Source organism: Neomonachus schauinslandi, chromosome 2 (assembly GCF_002201575.2).
Source record: "Neomonachus schauinslandi chromosome 2, ASM220157v2, whole genome shotgun sequence".
Lineage (NCBI taxonomy): Eukaryota > Metazoa > Chordata > Mammalia > Carnivora > Phocidae > Neomonachus > Neomonachus schauinslandi.
In genome coordinates this window covers 203,197,739-203,213,158 of record NC_058404.1, presented here as the reverse complement: position 1 = coordinate 203,213,158, position 15,420 = coordinate 203,197,739, and the positions used below count along the sequence as shown (strand labels likewise).

The 15,420-nt window shown below is 49.8% G+C and overlaps 2 protein-coding genes across 9 annotated transcripts in view; one reads left to right on the top strand and one right to left on the bottom strand.

Annotated features, from left to right (window-relative positions):
- Positions 1–15,420, bottom strand: part of CTBP1 (C-terminal binding protein 1) — a 372,880-nt gene that overhangs the window by 70,921 nt on the left and 286,539 nt on the right. The window lies entirely within an intron of this gene.
- The window catches only part of MAEA (macrophage erythroblast attacher, E3 ubiquitin ligase), a 33,750-nt gene continuing 20,294 nt past the window's right edge, over positions 1,965–15,420 (top strand). For all 5 annotated transcript variants that reach the window (XM_044913051.1, XM_021677729.1, XM_044913050.1 and 2 more), the window contains exon 1: positions 1,965–2,055. In XM_044913051.1, coding sequence (XP_044768986.1) covers positions 1,987–2,055 — 69 coding nt within the window. In that variant the 5' untranslated portion in view covers positions 1,965–1,986. The remainder of the gene's footprint in view (positions 2,056–15,420) is intronic.

Below are 15,420 nucleotides of genomic sequence, written 5' to 3'. Positions count from 1 at the left end.
TGAGCAGGTTCTCAATATCACTAATCACCAGGGAAATGCAAATCAAAAGCATGATGAGATATTGCCTTACACCTGTAAGAATGGCTAGTATCAAAAAGACAAGAGATAACAAGTGTTGGTGAGGATGTGGGAAAAGGGTGCCCTTGTGCACTGTTGGTGGGAATGTAAACTGGTTCAGCCACCATCCAGAACAATATGGAGTTTCCTCAAAAAGTTAAAAATAGAACTATATGATTCAGCAATCCCACTTGTGGGTATACATCCAAAGGGAATGAAAACAGAATACCAAAGAGACATATGTACTCCAGTGTTTAGGGTACCATTATTAAAAAAAAAAAAAAAAGATTTGAAATAACCTGTGTCCCTCAATGGATGAATGCATAAAGAAGATGTGGTGTGCATATATACAATGGACTACTACTCAGCAATGAGAGAAGAGGAAATTCTGCCATTTGCAACAGTGGATGGACCTTGAGGACATTATGCTGAGTAATGTAAGTCAGACAAAGACAAATACTTCATGATTCATATCTCTTATATGTGGAACCTAAAAAAGCTGAAATCATAAGCAGCGAGTTAATGATGGTTACCAGGGGTTGCAAGATGGGGGGATGGGAGAGATATGGCTTACAGATACATACTGGAACTAGTAAGTCAGTCAGTCCCAGAGACCTAATACACAGTACAGTGATTACAGACAACAAAAATGTATTATGAGCATTAAACTTGCTCAGTGATCAGATCTGAATTGTTCTCAGCAGTGGAAGAAATGGCAGTTATGTGACCCATGGCGGTATTCCCAAATCTACAATAGCCATTATGCTGTAACGTAAATGTATCAAATCAATACATTGTATACCTTAAACTTACACACGTTGTTGTTTGTAGAATATATCTCAATTTTTAAAAAAACTTGGCAGGTTCTGTTACTCAAGTGAAGACTCAATGTCTCTTGGAATGATCAAATGGCATTTCCTTTTGGGAAAGAGCATAAAGATAACGAGGATTTATTTTACTGACAACTTAGAATGCAACGTATTAACCTTCAAAATAGAACTATTTTTCCTAGTTATTTTCCCAGCAACCCTGGGTTTACTCGGGAATAGCAGAGGACTGCAGTGCAGGGCCAACGACCCAGGGCAAAACCGTAGACAGGTCAGGAGAATGAGGCAGAGGAGGCCCATTTATAGAGGAAATGGGGGCTGGGAGCGCTGTTGTAAACAAAGTCCATTGGGGTAAACTAGGAGTTCAAGTGTAGTGTCTTCTCGTTGGTTGTTGAGGATTCTTTTGAAAGGACAGAATGTGAGACGGCTGGAAAGAACTACAGCACCGTGTTGGACCCAGGCCCATGTACCGCCGGTGGGGAGGGCACACTTCGGGAGCTTCTTTCCCGAAAATCAGGTATAAAAACTCCGCCTTTCCTCTCCCAACAGGAACCTAAGGCTCTACGTTGGGACTCCAGCAGCTGCGACTCGGCCGCACGGCGGCCCGATGCAAAGTACGTGGCGGACGCTCAGGTGGCCGGCACACGCCTGGGCCACGACCACGAGGGAGGGACACCGTCTCGGGGGACCGCCTCCCGGGAGCCCAGGCACCCCGACCTCTGCGCCCCTCGTCAGCCCTCAGCCTCCCTACCCGGGGGGCGCTCCGGACCCCGCGCTCACACGCCCGCACAGGCCGGAGCGTCCCGGCCGGAGGACCTGTGTTTCCCGGCCGCGAGTTCAAGGAGGAAACCGCCCAGCCGGGCTTCCCGCTGATTGGCTGAACGAGAGGAAGGCCAGAGATGATTGGTCGGGCCGGACGCCTCTCCGCGCGCACGCCGCGGCCGCGCCGTCGCCGCCGCCACTGTCTGGTGGGCGGACGCGATTGGAGCGGACGCGTCGGCTCGCCCCGCCCCGCCCCGCCCCCGCCGGCGGGCGCGACGTCACTACCCGGCGTGCCGCGCGCGGCGCTTCCCCCACCCGCTAATGTTTTGGCCGATTCAAGATGGCGGTGCAGGAGTCAGCTGCTCAGCTCTCCATGACCCTGAAGGTGCAGGAGTACCCGACCCTCAAGGTGGGGTCTGAGGGCCGGGCGAGCGGCCGCGCTTGGCTGGTGCCCGCGGACCGCGGGGGGTCGGAGGGGAGGGAGGAGGGTCAGGGTGGGGGCCGGGGCGCGGCCTGGGGCACCGGGCGGGGTCTGGGGGCTTCTGCGGGGCCGGGCTTCCGGGGTCTGGGGGCTCCGCGGAGCCAGGCTCCCGGGTTTCCCGGGGTCTGGGGGTCGGCAGGGCCGCGCTCCCCAAGATCCGAGGGTCTGCAGGGCCTTGTTCTCCAAGGTCTGGGGGTCTGAAGGGCCGGCCTCCCTGGAGTCTGGGGGGGCCTGTGAGGCCGGTCCCCCGGGCTTCCCGGCGGCGGCGGGGTCTGGGAGGCCGGGCTTTCCGGGATCTGGGGTCCTTCGGGCCGGGCGGGTGTGGCGTGGGGCCGTCCATTGCCTGCCCGGCCTTCGAGGACTTCGTGGCAGGGCGTGGAGCGCGTCTGTCTGGCGCCCCGCTTCGCCCTCCGGAGCCCGATTGTGGCCCCTTCGTCCTAGAAAAAAAAAAGAAAGAAAGAAAGAAAGGAACAAAAAAAAAGGGGAACTGCCCCAGTGACATTTTGCGGTAGGCAGGCTGGTGACTTCGGGGGCTGGGATGGAGACCGGGGCTTCCAGGGTGTGGGGTCGCGGGCGCCCAGCAGGAGTGCCCGACGGTTGGTGTCCAGCTGTCCTCCCGGAAGCCTAACGTCCGAAGGTGCTGATGTGTTGCCTTCCAGTCTCTAATTAGGGAACCTGTAAAGAGAGACCTAACGACCTAATGGGCACCCATCTTGTGGGGCGTCACCAAACCTGAAATACAGCCTTTGCCACTCGGTTGCCAGTTGCGTGACCTTGGATGGCCACTTAGCCAAGTCGCCTTCCGTGAGCATGAAGTCCGTGTCTCTAGTGGGAGGGGCCGCACTTGCTCTTTACCTAGTTAGCAGAGGATTTGATGATGACGAGAACAAAGCACCTGGAAACAAGTTCCGTAGGCGATCAAGGTCATAATGTTCCCAGGAGAACCGTGGCTGGGCATTTGTGATTCTGAACTCCTTCCCTGAGAGGCCAGGTAGCTTTTCTCTCCTCCTGGAAGACCCCTGCATCCCCATCCACCTCAGTGGCGACAGGGGGTGGTGGGTGCAGCGTGGTGGGTTCGAATACCGCACCGCTTTGTTCATCACTGACAGGGAGACCTCAGGCAGGGTACTTACCTGCTCTGAGATTGCTGACTTCTGTCACACGTGGGTAATGATAACTCCAGGGCCACCCCAGGTGAATCGGGGGACTCCGTGCTGCCTGGAGTAGTCGTCACTACTCGAGTCAGACTGCCCTGGGCAGTCCTCGCCCGAAAGCAGAAGCGAGGTTTTGTTGCTTTTCTTTGACTAGCGGTGGAGCAGTGCCGTTTCTCTGCACCTTGTTTGATCAGGGAGGATAGGGGAGCGCTGCCACTCGTACCAGATGCCTGTTGTCCAGGCCCTTTTAGGATTAGGTGGTGGGTGTTTTTGTATTCAACTCCTTGAAGACCCTGTGGCTCAGAGAAACCATGACATCACCCCACCGGAGGCCCCCAACGAAACATCATTTGGGTTGATGTTTATGCCTCCTTCCCCCACCAAACAAATAAATAAATAAATGAGGCTTTCGTGGGGGAGCCGTTAATTGCTGGGCTCTTGTCTCACTCAGCCTACCCCCAGGTCTGACGTTGGAACTGACAGAACTGTGGCAGTTTATCATGTTTGGGACTGGCTGGTGAGTGTGGGCAACAGCAGACAGGAAGGGATTTCCCCTCCAGGTTCTCTTCTGTGGTTTTATAATCCTGACCGTGATTGATTTCCAGACTTATTAAATAGCCTTTGATTAAAAACAATCCTGCAGATAGTTATACAGGTAAAGAGATATTACAGTGTCATTTCAAGTGAGCTTGCCCGGTTAAAAGGAGTTTTACTTTTGCTTTAGAATGATTTAAGTGAATTTTTGAAATCAGAGAAGTTACTTCCACCATTTTCCCTCACAGATTGTCTGGATCACCTGTAATCCATCAACATGTGTCATTGTTGAGAGTTGACGTTTTTTTCTAGATGTTTTTAGGAGTGATTCTTACTGGATAATGCGGAAATTTCACTGGGAAACTAGGGACCCTTGACTTAGAAGCATAAGTTAATACAGAATTAATACAGAATACTTAGGAGCTGTGCTGGTCACGGTCTTGAGCACGGTCCAGATGCAGGTGCCTCAGGGCGGCAGGGGCACTGTGCAGACAGCAGGGAGAGGGGAGTGAGGGTCGGGGGGCTGGAGTTCTGAAAGGTGTATGCAGGGTACCAGGAGCCGAGTGCTCCTTGCTTTCTTGACAGGCAGTTCCTCCTCGGACTCAATGGAGGTTCCTTGCTATTCAGAGGATTGGCAAACCGGCCAGGTTCCTCACAGCCCCAGGGCTGGTGGGGGGCTCCTGGGTACCTGGTGGGCACTGGTCTTGCCTCCTGGTACAGTGGGAAGAGAATGGCATGGTCGTGACATATGCAGCCGCATGCGTTGAGCTGGACACCCTCTCTTCACTGAGCCCTCAGTCCTGGGGGGAGCTGGGCCAGCACAGGCCTCTCAATGGCCTGTGGACCTTCGGGCTGGGTGGTTCTTTGTAGTGGGGGCTGTGCATTATAGGATGTTTAGCGGTACCCCTGGCTTCTGTCCACCCCCAAAATGTCTCCAGACATTGCTAGATGTCCCCTGGGGGGCAGAATCGCCCTGGTGAGAACCACTGGAGTGGATTTTGCTTTGTGGAACTTGTTTTTATGTTCTTAAAACAGCAGGGAGAGTGGGGTTCGTGGGACACACTTTTGTGTTCTGGGCCTGGCTGTGAGTCTACCTGTGAGCTCCTTGAACTGGAGGCCCTGTTTTAATTATGCTTTTAAAAGTATCCTCTTGGGGGCACCTGGCTGGCTCAGTTGGTGAAGCGTCTGCCTTCGGCTCAGGTCATGAACTCAGGGTCCTGGGATCGAGTTCTGCATCAGGCTCCTTGCTCAGCAGGGAGTCTGCTTCTCCCTCTTCTGCTCCCCCTGCTCGTGCTCACTCTCTCTCAAATAAATAAATAAAATCTTAAAAAAAAAAAAACTGTTCTCTTATAAAAGTAACTTATGTTTACTTTCCAAATTATTCTGCTAATCATCCTGTTAATATTTTGGTATATTGACTTCTGTTTTTTCCCCACAGAAAACTGAAGTAAAGTAATATTTTAGAGACCTTCTTTACCACTACCCAAATCAGGTGGGGGTCTTCACAGCCCAGGAGAAAGGGTCTGGCATTGGTCCCTGGGAGCCCTGGCTCTGGACCCCCTGACTCCTCACCTTGAGTCTCACCTGGGGCCTCTTCTTGGTCCTCCCAGCCTGACCCAGCTCAGTCCCCCATCCCAGCTGCCCTCTCTTCTTCACGCGTGACAGGCTGGGGGGGCGGGGCATGGGGCATTGCTCCCAGCTGGGTCTGTGGGCGTATTCTTTTGTGTCTCTGAATTCTCTATAGGACTGTTGAAATGTTCTGCTTTTAATTTGGTGACAGTCTTGTTGACCAAATACTGGTCTGCAATTTCTAAGCCTGGGTTTGTGCCTGTTATAGAAAGTCTGGGTGCCAATTATATGCCTAAAGTTATAACTTTTCCAGCTTGGTCTTGGCTGGATTTAGGGGATCTTGTGTTCTCAAGTTTGAGAAACAGTGGTAAGCGTGAGTGTTTGGCCTTAAGAGACAAAATCCTAAGTATGCTGAGTCCGGGAGGGTGGCGGTAGGCTAGGTCCTCACTTTTTTTTTTTTTTTTTTAAAGATTTTATTTATTTATTTGCGAGAGAGAATGAGAGACAGAGAGCACGAGAGGGAGGAGGGTCAGAGGGAGAAGCAGGCTCCCCGCCGAGCAGGGAGCCCGATGCGGGACTCGATCCCGGGACTCCAGGATCATGACCTGAGCCGAAGGCAGTCGCTTAACCAACTGAGCCACCCAGGCGCCCCTCACTTTTTTTTACTTTAGATTTTTTGGTTTACAGAGTGAGCCGTTTCTTCTCTCAGAGGTGGTTGTATCACTTGAAGGACGCCGACTCTCTCTGGCTTGGGGCAGGCATCTGTGTGTGATGCCCTTCCTCTTCTCAGGCTCCAACCTTGTCAGACCTCCAGAGCACTGTCTGCTCTTACCCGAAAGAGCCTCGGACTGCCTTTGCCTTCCAGAATCCTGCCAGAGCTAGAGCACGGTTGAAGTGCTTTCTTCTTACCCTTTGCATCCTCCTGAGCTTCTCCTCTTGTCTCTCACGCCACTGCTCGGATACTTGGCCACAGATGAGAACGCTGGGGTGGTATGGGCCTCCGGGGACAGGTGCGGGTCCACGTCAGGGTGGGTGCCCTGCTAGCTGCAGGCCGTTCGTGTTATTTTAAACAAGCTTCATGCCAGGAAATGGGGCTTCCCAGTTTCCCATTCTCTGTAGCGGTGGGGTGTGCTAGAGCCAATTCAAACCCCAGCCCCAGGCAAGCAGCTTCAGCAGTGGGCAGGGGCAGCTGTGCAACAGACGCTTAGTATTAGGTCTCAAGGTGGGGCTTGCTGTTGCTTCTCCCCCACAGAGCCAGCGCGGGGCACCCCAGAGCCGAGGTGCCAGACCCTGAAGGCCTCTTGCTCCTTGCTGCTCTTGAAGAACCTCTGCACGCTCGGTGGGCACTGCCGGTGACGCGGGTGTGTCACAGAGAAAAAGACAAGTGAGGTCCCTGTCCCGTTGCCACTAGGTTTGGCAGGAGGGAGGCCGTTAAACAGGTGGATGCAAAACATCTCCGATCCTTGAACGAGTAGAGTCAGGCACGCGTGGGGCATGGCCCACAGGGGGTGCGATGGTCTTCAGCGGGCAGCCAGGGCACTTGCACGTTGGGGGACAGCTCTGTGGGCTGTGTTGAAGTCTTGGCAGACTCTAGCACCATTGGCACACAGTCCCATTGGAGCGATAGGGCTCAGGGTGTTCCCAGAGCCACACAGAGGCCGTGACAGTGGGTCCCTGAGGGCTTGGACCTCGCCATGGACCGTGTGTGCAGGCCAGCAGGAGTGGAGAGCAAGCTGGGAGGAGGCCGGCCGCTGTGTGCGGCACGTGCCCCCCAGCGGGGCCGCTCGGTGCGGCCCGAAACACGGCAGAGCACGGTCTGCCAGGGGCACCTGTTGGTCTTTTTAGGAGTACGTTGTTTTAGAATCTTTATCCCTGGGTACAGTAGTTTGAAAGCTTTCTGAAAAAAAGATTTACTCACTGTTTGAGTAACAGCTAAGTGATAGAAACTAGGTATTATTAAATAGTTTAACAACCCAACTAACTCTTCAGCTGAATGTGGCTAATGGAGAAAAACAGCCACCTGTGCTGACGGTCTCACTGACCGTCACCTCCTGACTGTGAACCCTGGGTACTGCACGGCCCCCGCTTCCTGCGTGCGGCTCCTAGCCCACGTGGCCCGAGCCTGGCCTCGTCACCCACTTTTCACTCGTGACAGCTACCGCCCTCCTTGGGTCTGCTTGTACCTTGTGGGGGAGCTGCCCCACCAGTGGCCAGCTGTGCCCCGAGCCTGCCCCTCTGGCCTGCGGCTCTAGCACTTGCATCTCTCCCCTCCCATCTCAGTTTCCCCTTTTTACTGGGACCCATCAGCATGCACATGGCTCTCATTGCCCCATGGCCTCTTCCAGCTGCTGCCTCCTTTTCCTGCCCCTCCTCCCGTGTGTCTCTCTGGGTTCAAGTCAGAAGTTTTGCCCCTAACATTCCATGAAAATGTTTTTGTCACAGTTGACTTGACGCTGCTAAGTGGCCAGTTGCCGGGCAGTCGCCTCCTTCACTTGCCCCCCGGGTGCCGTTGTCTCGCTTCCTCACGGCTCGTCTTCTGCAGATGCCTTTGCCGTTCCTGTGCATCCTCCAGCTTGGGGGTCGTTGAGTCGTCTGGCAGCAGGCAGCCCTCGAGAGGTCTCTGTGCTCTGTCTCCAACTCCTGCCTCCAGCCAGGCCCCACCCTGAACTCCCACATGGATCGTCAGCCACCTGCTCGGTCTCCTTACACATCTGAGCGGGGCTCAGAAGGTACCACGCAAAACCCAGCAGTGCCTGATCTTGGCCTCCCTGCCCCAGACCTCGTGCTCCTTGGCACCCAGCCAGCCCATCCCAAGTGAAGACAGTGTCCTCCTGCCCCTTGTGCAGGGTTTGGTAAAAAAAAAAACCCTGGGGGTGTTCCTGATGCCTGTGTTTGCTGTGATCTTTCTGGGATCCGTGATCCCCTTGTTGGTCTACATTGGCTGCAGGGCTCCAGTCCGCTTGTGGGCAGCAGGAACGGGAGGGGAAGCTGCCGGCTCCCTCACGGGGCCTCCCAGAAGTGCTGTTCAGCATTTATGCTTAAGCTCAGAGGCCAGAACTTGCGGTTGGCTGTCTCTAGCTTCAAAGGGACCCGAAGACAAAAACAGCCTGGTGGTGGGCTTATTGCTGCCCTAGCCCTGAATGAAGTTGGGGTTTGTGGCTCCTGTTCTCTGTCCCTTCCTCTGTTTTATTTCCTTTACAGCTTTGATCACAGTCTGACAGAACTGCCTTCAGTCTGCTTGCTTTTCTGTCAGAGGCCCTCATTACAACACGTGCTCCTCAGGGCAAGAGGCTGTGTTTTGCTCCATCACTCCCTGGCTTTGGCCAGGCCTCCAGGGATCCTTACGGTGTCTTGCAGTGAGCCCCTCCTCCCTGAAACACGGTCCTGTTTGGCCCCCAGGCTCGCCACCCTGGCCGGGTTCCTCCCCAGCTCACAGCCGCCCCTCCACCTCTGTGTGACCACCTGCCGTGCTGGTGACCTCGTGTGGTCTGCTATGCTCTGAGGGTACCAGTGACTCCCAGATGGTTAGTCCCCAGTCCCAGAGCGCAGGATCCAGTGGCCGCACTTGGATCTCTGTAGGTAGCTCTGCATACGTAGACCTGAACTTCTTAACTTACCTGCCTCCTCCCCAAACCTACTCCCCGTCTTCCTTGGCTCAGGTTAAAGCCTTGACCACTCTGTCCTCACAGCGTGCATCCATATGTCCTTCTGCTCTGGCTCCAACACGGATTCAGAATTTGACTGCGTCTTACCTTCTCTCCTCCTGCCACCGTGGCGGAAACCATCTCTGGGTTGAAGTAGCCTCCTGCCTAGTCCCAGCTGCATCCGTGCCCAGCACAGCCACCACATCGCTGTACCACACCGTGCCATTCTCCTCTCCTAGTAGCTTCCTGTGCTACCTGGGGTGCAGAGCGAGGTTGTTAGCGTAGCTCTGCAGGCCCTGTGACTTCACCTCGGCCTTCTCCCCGTCCTCCTCCTCCACCTCTGCTCCCCTCGGGCACTTAGCCATTGGTCTCCCTGCTGCTAGAAGATGTGCTGGTGTGGGGGGCCTCCGGGCCTTTGTACTTGTTTACTTTGCCTGGAATCCTCTTCCTTCAGGTATTCGTCTGTCTTATTCCCTCACCTTCTTGGATCTTTGCTCAGGTGTCACCTTCTTAGCGAGATCACTTTATTTAAACTGGGAGCCCTACCATCTCCCTCTTCTCGGTTTTCCTCCCTAGCTGTTACTGTCATACTGCATTTTGCCTCTTTGTTTCTAACCCCTGGGATTGTAAGTTTTATGGAGGGCAGAGAAGAAATATTTCTTCAGTTAACGAATGAACTATTAAATATTATTTTGGCAATTCTGTCCAAAGAAATAAAAATTGAAACAGAAATAAATGCAACTTCGAATGGATGAGACGTAATATGTTATATACCCAGAGAACACAAACAAGCTAATTGGAAAATTACTACAGTTAATGAGAAAGTCTGTGTCAGCAATAACCAGTTAAAGCACCTCATGGGAAAATACCCATTCACAATAACCTAACAGCAACAGAAATAAAATGTCAGGGTAAGCTTTACTGGGCATCGTGATGGATACTGAAGGAGGCACAACATGGTTTCTTCTTTCTCCACAACATGGAGGCCTAGGGAAGACCAGTAACAGCAGAGAGTGTTGTGTCTGAACAGACTAATGACTGGAGGTACCATCCGACTTTTTTGTGCTGGATCCCGTATTTCTTACTTGTAATCGGAAGCACCCAGGAGGGTGGGGCCTGATGCCAGAGGCAGGTGTGAACTTCGTTGCACAGCTGTTGCTTCTAGTCACACCTTATAGCTAACCCGCGAGGCAGCCTGCTCGGCCGGTGGTACATACACGGGTCGGTTCGGGTGCCCATGTGTGGTCGGTGTGCTGTGTTTGGTCAGTGATCCCGTCCCGGGGCATGGGGGGCACTTGAGCGCGTGGAGGCCCTAGTGCTCGCAGCATGCAGGTGTTGGTGGCTGGTACTCCGCTGCGTTGCAGCTCGTGTTGCTTTGCTCATACCTCCCTTTCTAAAATGGACCAGTGGCACGAGAAGATTTCTGCAGGTACCCAGCGGACGGCCGGTGAGACGGTCTTGCACTGAGAGAAGAGAGCACAGAGGTGCTGGCAGTGCTCGTCCCGCCTCGAGCTCTGTCAGCCACTCTGTGAACGGTCTTCCTCCTCAGAGCCCCCTCGAGGCTGACCAGAAGTGTCATTTTCTTTAAGAAGCCTTCTGAAACTGGATGCGCCTCCCTCAGGGTGTGTGCTGTGCTTGGGAGATGAGCCCGGGGGAGCAGGAAGCCATTGCCATTGGGAGACTGACCCATGCCATACGGGAACATGAGGCAGAGTGCCATCTAACGCTGCAGAAGATGTCCTAGCTTTGTGATGAATAGTTAGAAACCTCTTCTGAGGCTGCTTCATTGTGAAAGATAAAAAGTCCCATGACATTGGGGAAATTCTTCCTTTCTGTGCTGGTAGAAATGGCTGAAAACATGATGACAAACTAAGATGCATTTCTTTGTCAGCAAATACTGTCAGAAAACCCACAGCAAACATTGGAGAAGGTTTGAAGAAACTAAAGCAAATGACACAGTGTAGGAGGATTGCTATAGAGCTGGGTGAAAAGTACAGATGTTTTATACAAATCTTAACTTATGGTGTTTGCCAGATTCTGTTTCAATTATGAAAACAGGAAGGATTGCTTTTTATGAGTCACTGAAGGGGAAAGATGTACTGAAGGAAATATAATTTAACATCAGCTAACTAAACAGAGAAATCCTGTGATCTTAAAAGCTATAATGCAACAAATTACCAAGGAAAAATTGAGTGGATTTGATTAATACATATTTAAATCTTTGGTATACTCAGATAAGATAGAACCAGAATTTAAAAGCAAATAACGATTTTAAAAAGCCACCAAATATGAACCGTAAAGAGCTGATTCACATTGATGGGAAAGATCCAAAACCTCTTTTCCTTATTGAGTTTTAGACAAGGAGCACAAAGGGAAAATGTATTGGATTGAACCATGTAAAATTGCTATTTTGTGGGTTAAAAGACAATGGTTGAATAGGTTTATAACATGTAAAGAGATTTAAAAAAAAAAAAAAACTTTCCATAAAGAAAAGCTCAGGATGAAGTGGCGTCACTAGTGAATTCTGTTAAGTGTTTAAAGAAGAATTAACACTGATCCTTAACAAGCTCTTCAAAAAAATAGAAGAGAAAGGAACATTTCCCAACTCACTCTGTGCGGTCAGTATTACCCTGATACCAAAACCAGACACACATATCCAAGAAAACTACAGACCAGTATTCCCTATGAATGAATATAGGTCTTAAAATCCTCTACAACACGCTAGCAAACTGTATCGGACAACATATGAAAGGATTATGTACCAGGAGTAAACGGGATTTACCCCAGGATTGCAGGGTTGGTTCAACATGCAAAAAGCATGTATAAAAATCAGTATAAAGGACAAAAGCCACATGATCATCTCAATAGACACAGGAAAAAAAGCACTTGACAGAATCCAACGCTTATTCATGGTAAAAACACTTAACAAACTAGGAAAAGGAGAGAACTTCCTTAACCTGATAAAGAGCATCTATGCAAAAACCACAGCTAACATCATGCTTAGTGGTAAAAGACTGAAAACTTTTTCCCCTAACACAAAGAAGCAAGGATGTCCATTCTGGCCACTTCTGATTCACCATTGTCCTGGAGATTGTAATCAGGGCAGTTAGGCAAGAAAAAGAAATAACAGACATTCAGATTGGAAAGGAAGAAACAAAACTCTATTTGCAGATGAAATGATCTCATAGATGGAAAGTCCTAAGGAATATACACACACAGACACACACAAAACTTATCAGAACTCATAAACTAGTTCAGCCATGTTGCAGGATACAAGATAAGTATGTAAAAATAAGTTGTACTTCTATATTCTAGATATGGACAATCGAAAAGTAATGAGGAAAACAATTTTACTTATAACAGCATGAAAAATAATAAAATAGGAATAAGACTTCACTGTTAAGATAGCAGTAAATTGATCTATAGATTCAATCCAATCCATATCAAAACACTAGCTGGCTCTTTTGCAGAAATTGAGAAGCCAATCCTAAAATTCATATGGAAATGCAGGGGGTCCAGAATAGCCAAGACAGTCATCTGAGACCACTCGGGCTGCACTAACAAAATACCACAGACTGGAGTGACTGAAACAACAGATATTTATTTCTTAACAGTTCTGGAGGCTGGGAGGTCCAAGAGCAAGGGGCCATCAGATTTGGTTCCTGGTGACCCTCGTTTTGGTTTGCAGATGGCTGCCTTCCCACTCTGTGCTCACATTGATCCCATTATGGAGTCCCCACACTTGTGACCTCATCTGAACCTAATTTTGTTTCAGACGCCCAACTCCAGATAACCATCACACTGGGGACTAAGGCTTCAACATACGAATTTTGTGGGGGGGGGACCCAAACATTCAGCCAATAGCAATCTTAGAAAAGAACAAAGTTGTAGGGCTCACATTTCCTACTTTCAAAACTTACTACAAACTACACTTCTTGATTACTGGTTATCTATCTATCTATCTGTCACTGATAGATCAGTGGGCTAGAACTGAGAGTCCAGACGTAAGCCCATACATAGTAATTCTCAGTAAGGGTGCTAGGACAGTTACATAGGGAAGGGAGAGGCTTTTCAACAAACGGTTCCAAGACAACTGGATATCAACTTGTAAAAGAAAGAAGTTGAGTCCTTCCCTCACACCATATATGAGCATTAAGTCAAAATGGATCAAAGGTTAAATGTAAGAGCTAAGATTCTTAGATATAACACCTAAAGCACAGGAAACCAAAACAATTGTAGGTTGGACTTCAAAAGTGAAAAGCTCATGTTTCCAAGGACAGAATCGAGAGAAATGTTTGCATGTCACCTCTGGTAATCTAGTAGTGTCCAGAATCTACTAAGAGTCCTTAAAATTCAATAATGTAATGACATCCCAATTTTAAAATGAGCAAAGGGTTTGAATAGACTTTTCCAGAGAAGATACACAAACAGCTAATAAGCATTGAGAAGCTATTCAACATTATTAGTCATTTATGAAATTCAAATTGAAAACCAGAATGAGATACCACTTTATGCTCCCTAGAATGACTAATCAGAAAGATGGACGGTAGCAAGTGTTGGATGAGGATGTGGAGAAACTGAAGCCCTCAGACAGTGCTGGGGCGCATAAAATGGTAGAGACACTGAAAGGCAGTCCTGCAGTTCTTCAAAAAGTTCAACAGAGAGTGGCCAGCAATTCCACTCCTCGGTAGAGCCCCCGAAGAAGTGAAAAGGTGTCCCCACAAAAGCTTGTGCAGGAGTCTTTGTGGCCTTATTACTCATAATAGCCAAAAACGTGTGAATGTGTAAGCAAATGTGGTATGCCTGTGGGACGGAACACTGTTCTTCAGCCATAAAAAGGAATGAAGTACATGTTACATTGTGACTGAACCGTGAAAACATTATGCGAAGTTAAAAAAGCCAGACCAAAGGCCGTCAAATGTATGATTCCATGTGTACAAAGTGTCTGCGATGGGCAGATCCGTGTAGGCAGGGATTAGATTATTAGTGGTCGGTTGCCTGACCGTGGGGAGGACTTCATAGGTACGGGATTTCTCTTGGGGTTGATGAAATGTTCTGGAAGTATTTTGCGGTGATAGTTGTACAACCTTGTGTTTATATTAAAAACTAAATTGTACACTAAGAGGGTGAGTTTTATGGTATCTGAGTTACATTTCAGTTAAAAATTGGTAACATAATGATGGCCTGTCAGTTATTTTTGTACGATTCAACTTAATAGACAGTTAAAGAGCACTCATGCAGGGGTGCTTGGGGGGCTCAGTTGGTTAAGCTTCTGACTGTTGATGTCAGCTCGGGTCTTAATCTCAGGGTCGTGAGTTCAAGCCCCGCATGGAGCCTTCATAAGAAGAAAAAAAAAAAAGCATTCCTGCACAGTGCTGGCCGACCTGGGGAGAGAACCCGTGACCTACGACTGCACACACGTGCAGTTAACTTTTAGGATCAGGCCACAGTGTTGGAGTAGCCAGGTCAAAGGTCAGACAGAGTTCTGATAACTGCTGTCACATCCCCTCCACACGCTCCCTGCCAGCCACATGTGGGGTCCCGTTGACCCCACACCTCACCACAGGTTTTCTGTAGCTACACTATCCAGTACAGCAGCCCTGAGCCCCATGTGGCTGTTGAGGACTTGAAATTTTGCTGATCCAAATATGTGCTCTAAGTGTAAAATAAAATGTGTACTGGCTTTTAAAGACTTAGCATGAAGAGAAAAAATAATGTAAAATGTCTAATAAATGAAATATTCGGGGTGCATTGGATTAAGTAAAATAAACTAAAATCCGTTTCATCCCGTTCTTTTTAATGTGGCTGCTAGAAAACTTAAAATTATGTGCGTACGCAGCTCACAGTGCTCTTGGACAGCACTGCTCTGTGGCTTTATCCTTTCCATTTCTCTTTTGTCCACGTATGCTCTAGTTATCTTTCTGTGGCCATTCAGATTTATAGTGAGCACCAGTATTGTGGACTTGCCCTCCCCATCTTTGTTCTCTGTCTCCTGTGCTTTTGTGTGTCTGTTTTTCGTTTCCTTCTTGGTGGATTGATAAGGTTTTCTTTGTTCCATTTAATTTCCTCTTGTGGTTTGGCAAGCTCACAAACACACCCAGGTTGTGACAGATCCGAAAGGTCTCCAGACATTGTTTCCAAGGGTCCCCTGGGGAGTAGCCTCCCACTGGTCTGCTGGTGTTGGCATATCCCATAAAGGGACCCCACAGCTGCACTGTGTGTCTCGCTTTTCCCCCTGCCCATGCCTGAGCTTCATTGTGCGGCACCCCACGTCAGTGGGCAGTTTACCATCCCCATGGATGTATGTTTGAGATGGCTCCAATCTTGGGCTTAGGAATAAAACTACTAATGAGCATTTGTATACAGTCTCTTTGTGGTTACTCTGTTTGTTT